Consider the following 12,577-nt stretch of genomic DNA (forward strand, 5'->3'; position numbering starts at 1 on the left):
ATAATAATTACTAACTATTCATAAAATTCATAAAAGTGTGTTCTCTTTTGTTTAGTCAGTTATGACAACAGTAACTGATGTGACTCATCAGCTCTGACTGTTGTCAACCAATTTTTACTTCTCTTCCTGATTTTTATTTCTTCCTTCTAACAAGGAAGAAATAATGTCCATTAGGCATGTTCCCTTAAATGTCTAGTTACCAGTATAATTAATACATGTATTAAGCTGAGAGCAACTCTCAATATTAATGGGTCTGAACAAAGAACTGCTATTACAATCAGGAAACATTGTAGAACTGTAATATGGTTGTCCAATCTTGTTGCAGTAAACAAACACACAGTACACTCACTCACGATAACTCAGACATTAACTTGATTATCATGAGTGAGTTTGTAGAAAATGTTATTTTCAAAAAGCATTCCTTTATATTACAGTGTAAATGTTTCTCAAAGTGTAGTTCACGGACCCCCATCGGTACCCAATACGTCCTTAAAGGTTCTTTGAGTATTGCAAAAGGTTACATGGTGTGATTTTGTCACTTTGACGAGTAGTAGATAGTGTTTATTGCCTATTCTTGTTTACTAGAATTTTTAGAATTGCATATACAAGTATGAGCATTTCTAAAGATTAACTGAGTTATTCTCATTAATTCTAATGTGCTTTTACTAGCTATCAACAATTATTCCCATAAGTGTGATTCAGCCGATTCCTCCATGTTCTTTCAAACCATTTCATAAACTTTTTGAGTTCTACGAACTGGCTAGTGTGCTGAGAGAAGGGAGACTTAATAACACAGTTCTCAGGTATGGTCACAAGATTGAGCTTGCCTCGAGACAAAACTAGTGCAAGAACACATAGTACCTTTACTACAAATGATATTAATGAAAATGATTCTTTGTACAATGAAATGTGCCAACATTTGGAAGATCTACATGATTTCCTGAACCACTATTTTTCAAATGACCACTACATGATGTTATAAAATCATACATAATTAAAAGATCCATTCAAAGTGCAAGATAAACCAATAGCTTTTAAATGCAGCAGATTATGAAAAGCTCATTGATATGGCTTCAGATTCCACATTGCAACAGGATTTTCACAAACTACCACTTCCTGAATTTTCGTGCAGCATCAAAGAAGAATATCTTCAATTATTTGAAAAGGCCATTAGAATACTCCTCCCTTTTCCAACTACTTATCTTTGTGATCCTAGATTTTCTTCATATGCTTCAACCAAAACATATCACAACAGATTGAATGCTGAAGAAGATATGTGAATCCAGCTATCATCTGTTAGGCCAGGCTTTAAAGATATACACAAAAAAGGTAAAATAAAGCCACTCATCTCAGTAACATGATTAAAAAAAAAAATTTTTTTTTCATAAGAATATGCTATGTTAGTACGTAAAGATTTTATTATGGTTATTATTAAATAAAGAATTATTTTACAAAGTTCTCAGTTCTAATTTTCAATTTGGTAAACATTGATGATACATCCCACATAAATGAAAGCTCATGAGGTCCTGAGTAATTTAAGATTGTAAAGGGGTCCTGAGGAAAAAAATAAATAAATTGAGAACCACTGTTCTATACATAAAAAATATTCCTTTTATTCTCTAAGAATTAGTTATAGTGATAGATGAATGTAATGAGACTACCTTGCTCTTAAAAATTGCACTATGATGATGCTATAATTGGTTCCTTTTAAATTCTCATAGGATTTTACTCAATGAGTGGGTGGCAAGTATGTGAAAGCAACAGCGAGCAATATCTTGGAGCCTCTGAATTTTTGATTGTTTATGTATTTATATTATATTATTCTAGAAATTCTTCAACTTACCAAATAACGCATAAAGAAGAATTAATGTAGAATAATTTAGTTTAACCAGCAAGAAGATTATTAAGTAGTGTAGTGTAGGATGCTCAAAAATGAAATGCAACCCATAGGCAATGTGTATCAATTAGTAAATTACAAAAATTGTGGAATGTTAGCCATTTTGGTTTGCACACAGGTGACTACAACAAATCATATTATTGAACATGATCTGTTGTGGGCACATCTCATATAATATGTTATCCACTGCATGCTGAATATTGAGCTAGCTGTTCCAGTATATGAGAGTGATTTGAATATGCCAATAGTCCTTTAAAAACCTTCATCAGATGGTCTATAGTCTGAAGATCTCAGTGGCTATTTCACTGAAATCAGCACTAATGAAACAAATACTAAGTAACTCAAGGATTATATATGAAAATATGTGAGGTTCCATTTGTCTTGTTGAAACCATGTTTTGCAAAGTTTCTTTTCGACTATAGCTTCCCACAGACTTTTTGGGACTAATGACTGAAACATGAATGTTCACAGCTATGTTTCAGTAAGTACTTTCGGTCTTCTATTTTTCAATGCATCTCAAACACTTTTCCTTACCTCAGTTGTCTTAGAAAGTGAGTAAATTACTAAGACAAGACCTTTTTCACAAAGCCATAGCATTTCCCCCCTCCCCTCAAAGAATATCACATTCCTATCATCTCATTCCTGAATTCTGCCATTAATCAACTTTTCCTAAACCTTAACCACCACACCTAAGATTTATTTGTTCTATAATTTCAAAGCTGAGTCTTGGATCCTCCTTTGTGTAATGGTACTATTGTTGCCCTCTTTTTACTCTCTTGGCACTCTGATACTGCTGACACTTAAATGGTGTTAGCACTGTAATTCTCTTGCATTTACTTGTAACTCATATGCTGATATCTCATCCAACCCAAAAGCTGTATTCACACTGAGATTTCTTAATATACTCAGCACCTTGAGTTCAGCTACCTCTATTTTTGTCTCAACCTGTAACACTGATCATTGCATTATGTCCACCTGGATAATACACACTTGCAAAATGATCACACAGTAATTAATAAATAATATAAATGGATTTAATTTATATATTTTTATTAGTATAAAATTTATCCCCTAGTATCAAGACATCTTCAGTATGACTTTCAAATTAAACAAGAACAGAAACTAGTATGTTCAACAATGATGTACAAACCACATGCACAAGATATAGAGCACCATGGTCTAATTATTACGTGACACCTCCAAGTGCAGTTCTAGTAAAATAACTCAAGTAAAGATTTCATAATAAATAAATAAATAATAAAATAATTATATATATATATATATATATATATATTGTTGAAAAGCTTTAATAATTATATATATCAATTATTTTCCATAAAAGGAATAATTTAAGTCCATCATTTCTATTTAGATTTGAAAGTTTTTTCACTTGGTTATACTATAAATTAAAGATGCCAAGAAATTATATTCTGGGTTTAATCCTTTATTCGAGCGTAAGCAAACATGAATGTAAAGTTCAGTCTGTTTTCTTTCTAAATACTGAGAAGTGAAAGGGTACCATCTGGTTAACAAAGTAATAGGAAGGAGATCTAGAAAAGGAATCTGAATGCTTTCTTCTAACTCAAGAGTGAAATGGATATGATGGTGAAAAGTATTGATCTTATTGACAAACTCTTGTAAGTCTGCATGGGATCCATGACAAGCTGCAAAAACACTATCAACATATCCATATTATGAGGATTGCTTAGGAAGAATGCTATTCAGTATATCTTGTTCAAATCTTTCCAGGAAGTAGTTAGCTAGCATCTAAGAAAGAGGACTACCCATTGATGTGCCTTCAATTTGTTGGTAAAGTTTATTTTGACATGTGAAGTAGCCAGAATGAATGATAAAGTCATAGAAGCTGACAATGTTTGCCAGAAAATTTTGCTTGAGGAAGTGAAGTATTTCATCTAAAGGAACATTTGCGAATAAAAACGCAATATCTCGGATGAAAAGGAAATCGACTGGGCAGGATGCCAAGAAATTATATTCTTGGTTTAATCCTTTATCCAAGTGTGAGCTCTGATATTCTGCCTTTAAAATGAGAACTTTTTTTTGTTTATTTTGAAAACTTTATTTTGATAAATGAAGAGGAATTTCCCATGAACACCAAAAACAATTTGGAAAGGCATTTTACAATTTTATAACATGAAGAACTAATGCAGTCCATATAAATGAGGATGCCCATGGTAACTTGAGTTTCTTCTTAGTTTACTTGTCCCAATTAGAAACATAAGTGTGTTTAATTTCCTAATCTGGGTTGTAGTAGGATCATTAGCAAGAAAACGATATGGAGTAGTCACAAAATATTAGACTTAATTTTTTATAGTATTCATTTCAATCTTTAACTACTAATGCTTTCCCTTTGTCTGTCTTTGTAATAATAAAATTATTCTTCTTCCATGGAGAGAGAGTAAGGCCTTAATTTCTGGATAAGGCAAATTTGGAGGAGGTGGTTTGGTTTTGAAAAGTATCTGTGCTCTTTGGAACCAAAGCCGGTTAACCACATCTGAAGAAATATCACATAGTGCTTTATCAATTGGCTCCTCTGACTGGAGTTAGAGGCAGGATGAATGTCGGCAAGCCTATCCTCTTGTTCTCTAATTGCGAGGTAACACTCCTATAAGTTCTTAATTTTTTTTCTTGTATATCGTTTCTTTAAGTTCTTCCTTTAACGCTAATCAAAATTGATGGAAGACAGCCCAATCTAAATGCAGCTTTTCTTCTCTGGAAACACTCAGACTATTAGCAAGGGTTAATAATCTATTGTAGAATTCTGTCACGCTTTCCTTGTTTCCCTGAGTGCATTTCTGTAACTTCCAGAGATTGGGGCTTATGTTTCTCACCTTGGAATATTGGGATATTAGAGTATCCTTGAACTTTGGGTATTCCAAGGTGTCCCTAAGAATGGGAGACGAATTTAAAAAATTCTTGGCCCTATCCAACCAGCTTATTCCTAAAGAGAATCTGAAGCTGGAAGTCTGACCATTTTCCTATCTTTCTTAATTCCTCGACAAACCCGAAATCTTTAGTATGAAAGTACGTCATCACTTCATCCCCAGAGAACGATAGAATATCGTTTTACAGTTCTAAGAACTCCTTGTCATCCATCATATTAATATTATTAGAGTCACAATTGGTAATGTCACTGTTCATGATTCACAACCTTACAATTTCTTGAATTTCTTAAATTCTAACTTCCTGATCTATTGCCAAAACTGTCTCAATCCACAATTAATCAATTTTAATTTAGTGGATTAAATCCTGTTGACTGTGCCATTGTAAAATGTTTGCATCTATGGCGACATGTATGTTTTTTCTTTTTTCCTAGTTTAATATTGCTTAATTTCTTGTCCACAAAATTTTCCTTTAGTTCTATTCAGATCTCATGTACACTTTATGCCTAACCCTAAATCTTCACTTCATTCAACTTGACAACAATTGGTTTATCTTAGGCCCCACAATTAATTCCTTCTATTCTTACCTATGTTCGTTCTGTTATTGTTTTTGTCTGTTCACTACGACAGGTTGCCTACTCCCACTGAATAATTTTGAAAAATTTATGTTTTACGACTGTGCCATTCTAAATTATGTATACAGCATAAGAAATTAGGTTCGAACATATGTAAGATCTACATCGATATACTCAATTCTTTAAAAGTTAGTCGTGGCGATTCTCACTTTAGTATGTTCGCAGGTTCGATATTTATTTGGAAACAGTGCATTGGCTGATAGATCAGGCAGGAGATTTATACAAACAAAATATGTTTATTTTAAACTAAATTCATTGTATAATGTATTGGATAAATATGAAGCATAAGCTTCTAAAAAACTATCGCTTGCAACACATACAATTAGACATAATATATACAACACCTAATCAACTTGTTTATAACACTTAGCTATCTGAGGCTACCTCTTACATTATTCTCAGTTAAGTATTCTATCTAGGCATACATAAGTTAACATTTTTCTTCTCTCTCTAGTCCTGCAATTTAACAATTAATTAATCTCAATCTAACTTCAAGTAAGGATACATACAATTTCCAAGTACAACTACTTCAACATTAATAGTGCAGAGCTTACTCACTTTTTTGCATTTCATATACAGTCCTAACAACTTGGATGAAACTTCCGAAAGTTCTGCTACACTTTGCCTTTCTTCCTGGGCACTGGCTATAATCTCTTAGCAGTTTGCAAGTGCAAACCGCCAAGTGCCTGGGAAAGAAAACTGTTTCCTGGAACAGCGTAGATTGATTCTCCGTCGGTAAACTGGAACCATTGAGGATGCCATGAACTCCGGCAACTACTAGATATAAATTGGAAGATAACGGCCTCTCCTGGATCTTCCCCCCACACCTGGGGTCACGTGCCTGGAGTCAAGGTCTCAACACGAGCAAAACTGAGAGAGAGCGTGCTCCAAGAGCCTAAAGCCCTTTAATAGCTCTGTTTATTCTTTGTTCTTTAGCTGTAACTTCCCGGATCTTCTGAGAACTTGATGACGTCACTTGGGCTACCTTCAGTTTTGGTGGCAAATTTTTACATTTCATGACCCTTCAAACTTACTGGGCCAAACATAATCCAGGCTAATCCCTTATTTTTCATTACACATAGACTTTCAATGTACATCATTGTATACAACTTAACAGTAGAATCATTACATAGTTTTAAAACTTTACAATTTCAGATTTCTATGTGATTTAAAACCTATGTAAAAGCAATCACAGAAATTTATATAGAATTTTACTGTGAGAGATTTTACAATATGTTTAGTTTCAATGCCTATCTTAAACCAACAAATACACTGTTATCCAATGAGGATTAAGTGATCCAGAAAGTTAGAAGCAATGTGTAATGAGAATATATCATTATATAATGATTCCGATATGTATTATGATATTATAACATCAACTATACAACAATGGCATCAACAGCAATGTAAACCGATGACAAATGTTTGTTAACAGATTCATCGCATTTTATTTTCCTTTTACCCTCTTTTACCTTGTGGTGTCAAGGGTTTATTAATCTTCGGACCTCAATCGTTCACAGGATAAGGTGGTCAGCCCTATGCCCCGTGTATCGTAAGTTCGTAGTGTTGAGTTCTCAAGGCCGGTTTGCCTACTTTGCGGGATGAAAAACCAGATAAAATGGGGGGAAAACCCTACTGTCCATGCCCGAGACCGGCTAACTTGGCTATGGCTGAGGAAGATCCTTCAGCTCCTCACGTTGCCAACAGGAATTGAACCTATGACACTCCTTCCCTAGGCATATGGTTGCGAAGTGCACAGCCGCTAGGCTAACCATGCGGACAGTGTTTGAAGTCTTTAATAGCAAGATGAAATGGATAATCACAGCTAATAGCAGCACAGCTTTCTCTTTACTGCTATTAGATAATCCAAATCATCTGAAGTGCAATTTCAATTCATTATGTAATTAATCTTCCTGAATTTCACTACAGATGAAATAACATATCTTGCATAGATGATATTACTTATATGGATACAAATAAAACACAGTTTAACAAGAATTGATTTATCTACTAGAATAAATAAGTTATATTAAAACTTTAAAACTCAAAAAACATGTATATTTAATATTCTAGTTAATTCATTAACTGGAGAAGTGACTACAGCAATAGTTCCCAAACTGTATGCTGTGGTGCCTGGGACACTGCAGCAAAAACTTAGTGGTCATTTTTTCAAACAGCTACTAAGTTTTTAGGATACAAACACTTAGCAAGCAGTTTTGACTTAACTATTTCACAAGCAGAATAGTTAGATATTCTTTTGTCCAAGGTCTGCTGTGAAAAAATTACTAAGACTAACAGCATATAACTAAATTCTGTAACTTGCCAGCCATGAGTCAATATTAACAGACAAATCAAAAAAGAGATGACACAAAATCATATCTATCAACTATATTATTAAAAAATGTTATTGAAATTAACTCACCAAGTGGAAAAACATGAGTCCAACGTCTTCGGTTTGATGTTAACTTGATTGTAACGTGAGAAGGATCGAAAGGATTCACTAAAGCTTTGGGTCGACGTAACAGTAATTGCTTGCAAACAAGGGGTTCAATAGGTGATCCAGCACTACCAACAATAGTTCTATAGGGTGGTGAAATGTCAGAATCAAGGTCATCTTTAGAAGGGGGTCTTTTATAAGTTTTCTCACCTTCTTCTTAATGGGGGAAAAAAAAAAGTATGCTCATCTGATATCGTTAGCACAGTACATAAAACAAGAAGTATTTCTATTTTAATGGAAATCTTTTGATACTTCCCATTAACTAATTATAATTTACATACTAGAATGTGTTCTGGGTGGATTGATTCAGTCAGAAGTGCATTAGAAGACCAAAATATACAATATCAGGGTGCTGAGATATAACAGACTAATCTGGAGGGAAATTTTGACAGGAGAATAATAATGTAAACTTAATCATGTAGTGATGTCATAGGCTTCTATACTTTATCTAGAAGTAAACTTTCTCATCAGATAAAGGAATCCACCAATGTTGTTTTTTTTTTCAGATGGTTTGCTTAACAAAAATCAAGGACTAATCTTAAGTGACATCTAGAAGTCTTTAATTAGATTGTTTTATACTCCTGATTTTAACTTTTAGGCTAACCATCTCCAAACAATGCTAGGAAACAGATGACTCATGACACACTCCACTGGCTCCATGGGATTTCAATTGTTCATGCTGCAATGGTCCCTATCACTTTACATGTTAATTTGTATCTTTTATTTGTTGATCTTACATTTATATTTTTTAACATAAGGAAGCCATATATATTCTTATTTATTAGTGTGCATTTTAATTTTCTTTATCAAATAAACCCAATCATTACTATTATTTATAATGTCTTTCTTTCATGGTTATATGGTAGTCAGCATTCGCTGTGTACAAATTTTGGAGACAAAACTCCCTTGTTAGAGCAATTACTTTACTTAAAACTAAAATAATATAACACTCAATGTTAGAATCTTTTTATCAAGGTAATCATCAGGAATATATATATATATACACACCACAGTACAATACACTTTAGTAAGCTATAGTGTAACTAACTGCTGACCCTCCTGACCTCTGGTGTGGGAAAGAAAAGAAGGGCAAAATTTAAATAATAAAAAAATAACAATGATAATAAAAATAATAAATAAACATTTAAATAAGTGAAACTACATCATGCTCTTCCTTTTCTGGAACACCTGTCACACATCTTCCCTCATTCTGTCTTTGCTTCAGAGTTTAATGTTATTAAATTTAGGGAGAGTTTGGTTATTATATTTTGGAGAGTTCTGTTTATTGTCCGCTGACCAGATTTTTTTGGAAGTTTTTAGTGAATTCTGCATCTTGTTGCTCTATTCTTCCTATGTGCTATATAAGTTGAAGATGGGTTTCCAGATCCTTGGAACTGATAATCCATCATTCTTGTTCAAATTAGTATAATGAATTTGCATCTCACAGACCTCTCTGAATTTTCTTTCATACTAAGTTTGGTACAAGATAAAGAGACTGGGTGCCTTTCAAATCAATTTCTGTGGTATACATTTTCCAAACATGGCCTCATTTTTCATAATGAAGGAATTTAATGTGTCATTGTGTTCTTCTTTTCTTATTAGGATTATATGTTGCAATGAGCCCCAGATTCAGCAATTCTAAAAGCCAAAGTTTGGTTCAATGTTGAGGATAGATTCACTATTTGGCACCACAGCCACCAAACTTTAAATACCTTACTAAGCCACTAGAATAAACAACATAAACACATTCAATTTACAATTGAGATTGAAAAGAATAATGTTATTTCTTTTCTGGAACACCTGTCACACATCTTCCCTCATTCTGTCTTTGCTTCACAGTTTGCTCCACACACACACAAGCCAATGCATACACAAAGACTCCTCACACCACCACTACTACCCAACACAAAATCTATGGGTCAATCCGCAATCTCAAAAATGCAGCTGTAACAACTTGCTATGATGAGCGAGCTCTGAATAATGGGTATCAAATAATGAGCATAAACATTTATAAAGAATAGCTACAACAGGAATTTTAAGATCTAATTAATACTTGTTTTTTCTCTCTCTTCATCCAACAATAGATGGTGCCAATAAGGACTTCGGTTCGTTGTGTTGTCTGTTACAATTTATTTTAACTAGTCCACTGTTATACCAAGCTGTTGTGGTTTTTTGTACTGTAACAAACTATGTTAGTGTTCTCAAGATGCTGGATATAGTACTAGCAAAATATCAGCAAATAAACTAATAAATAATAATTATTTTCTTATATTCTGTGTTTTGCTATAACAAATTTTCTCACTTCTAAATCACTTAGGGAATTGAACAACATAGATACGAATATAAATTAAATTATACTTTAATAAATATTTCCGATATTTCGGCAACGTCACGTTGCCATTTTCAAAAGGAACTTACAAAAAGGCACGTGCACGTAGGCACTACAACACAGTAACTGAGAATGAAGATATGAAGCTATCATTCTCCTAGAAGTCCTGATGGTGTCCTCTAGCGAGCTAAGCAGGTGTTCTTGGCCATTGGCCTGAAGGTCTGCTGATGTATGCCTCCCAAATTTGGGGCAGTCGCATACAACCAAATTTGTTGAGGTTTGGAGCGTTTCTTAAGCTGAGGCTGATTCCATAAATAGTCTTTTGAATTTGTATTTGCTACGGTGTATTACTGTAGCTTTCTTCCACCATATTCCATGGCGTGTATCCAGAGCATGGTCTGCAAGACCAGAATGGCTGTACTTGTGTACGTTCTTCAATTCCCTAAGTGATTTAGAAATGCCTAACCGACGTATAAGCCTGTCTATGAGAATCAAATTTTCTCACTACAACCAAAAAGTCCCCTGCAAAGCCCATAGGAACAATTAATAATAGTCTTTCATCGCAATGTCACGAAGACATTCTTCTAGGATGAAACTTCTCAGACAATTCAAACAATTTGAAGAATACAAATCTATCTCCAAAACTATTCTGGCTGTCACAAATCCCAATTCATAATCCTATGTAGGCAACTCTCATTATAGTAAACCAGTAGGGACTATAGGAATAATTCATTATATATATATTAGCATGGCAGGGGACTTTTTGGTAGTAGTGAAAAAATTTGTTATAGCAGCTTTTACTAAATGATAGTTGACTGTAGTACTACTGAAATATGCTGGAAATCATGAAGCAGAATTTGCTGTTTGATTACTAGCTCTTTGCAATACATTGTCAAGAATGTCTCTTGGATAATCTAAGCTATGTAGAATGAAGAAGAATCAATTGTGTGTGTGTGTGTGTGTGTGTGTGTGTGTGTGTGTGTGTGTGTGTGTGTGAAATGTACTGAATTTCTAGCAGTAAGAGGAAAAGCCCTGCCTTGTTTTCATATGAGACTGGCTAATTTACTGTATTTACTCAAATAAAATGCATATATCTTGCACCCCTGATTTTACTTTATGAAAAAATAAATTAAAAGAATTTGCATATACCTTGCACATGAAAAAAGTTTAAAACTTTAAGAAATAGACAGAGAATGTTGTTATGGTAGAAATAGTAAGAACCTTTGGATGTAAAGACCGATATGGCCATTATTCCTGGTGGTCTTACACTTTGTCTACAGCCTTTGGATGTATCGGTCAACAAACTATTCAAGGACTATGTATGAAAATTCTACACAGAGTAGACGGCAGCTGGCATCTACGACTTAACTCTGGCACAGAAGATTAAGAGATCATTATTAGAACTGTTGTGCAACTGGATTTTGAGAGCTTGGGAGATGAATTCATCAAAAATAATTGCCAAAGTTTTTTTAAAAAACCAATATCTCTAAATGCCCTGGATGGGAACAAAGATGATGCTATTAAAGTAGATTGACAATGCACATGAGGAAACTGTTCTTGCGACCGAAAGTAGAAATAGCAAATAGGAGTTTCTTGGTAAGTCATACCCATTTCCAGTTTTTTTAAATCATGGTGATCTTATGATTCCGAAATGGCAAAAGAACAAGCAATAATGAAACTGTTTTAATTTAATTACAGAAGCATTGTCACTATAGATTCAAATATATCGTGTGATGAAGGTGAGCGGCCAATCGCATAAATAACGTTGATAATTAAAATTTAAATGCATTCATTTTATAGATAATGTGAGCGATTTATTTATTCATTTGTTTGGATAAATACTACTTGTATTGGGGTTCCCCCCTTTCTCCCCCATCCATTAGGACAGGTTTAGCTCACTTAATGAGGGATTAAGTATATGTATTTTATGACTGTAAATTTGTGTGTGTTCATGGGGCCGGTTTGCCTGGTCCGAGAGATGAAACACCTGAGGTTCCAGGTGAAAAAAAAAAAACACTATGAGACCAGCTAACTCACCTTTATTTGAAAGAGATGAGATAAAGGTTCCTCACATCTTGGACAGGAGCAATTAATTATAATGAATACTGAGGATTTCATTATAAACATCAATTTAGTTTTTTCCTGAAAAACTTTAGTTTTCAAAAATCCCCGCATATATATCTTGCACCATGATTTTTTAACTTTCATTTTGAGGAAAAACGTGCAAATTATTTATCACATCCAAATAGGATTCAAACCCAGGTGTTTCTAATTAAAGTGCATATGCTTTCTGAGATGGAGGTTCTTTGGCACACATGA

The 12,577-nt window shown here is 33.8% G+C and overlaps 1 protein-coding gene across 4 annotated transcripts in view; it reads right to left on the minus strand.

Annotated features, from left to right (window-relative positions):
* Positions 1-12,577, minus strand: part of Iml1 (GATOR complex protein Iml1) — a 414,032-nt gene that overhangs the window by 267,362 nt on the left and 134,093 nt on the right. For 3 of the 4 annotated variants that reach the window (XM_090410643.1, XM_090410644.1, XM_090410641.1), the window contains exon 17: positions 7,855-8,085. In XM_090410643.1, coding sequence (XP_090266769.1) covers positions 7,855-8,085 — 231 coding nt within the window. The remainder of the gene's footprint in view (positions 1-7,854; positions 8,086-12,577) is intronic. The other variant, XM_090410642.1, reaches the window with a different exon arrangement.

The sequence above is a fragment of the Typopeltis vanoorti genome, chromosome 20 (assembly GCF_054136105.1).
Source record: "Typopeltis vanoorti isolate ZY-2024b chromosome 20, IOZ_Tvanoo_1.0, whole genome shotgun sequence".
NCBI lineage: Eukaryota > Metazoa > Arthropoda > Arachnida > Uropygi > Thelyphonidae > Typopeltis > Typopeltis vanoorti.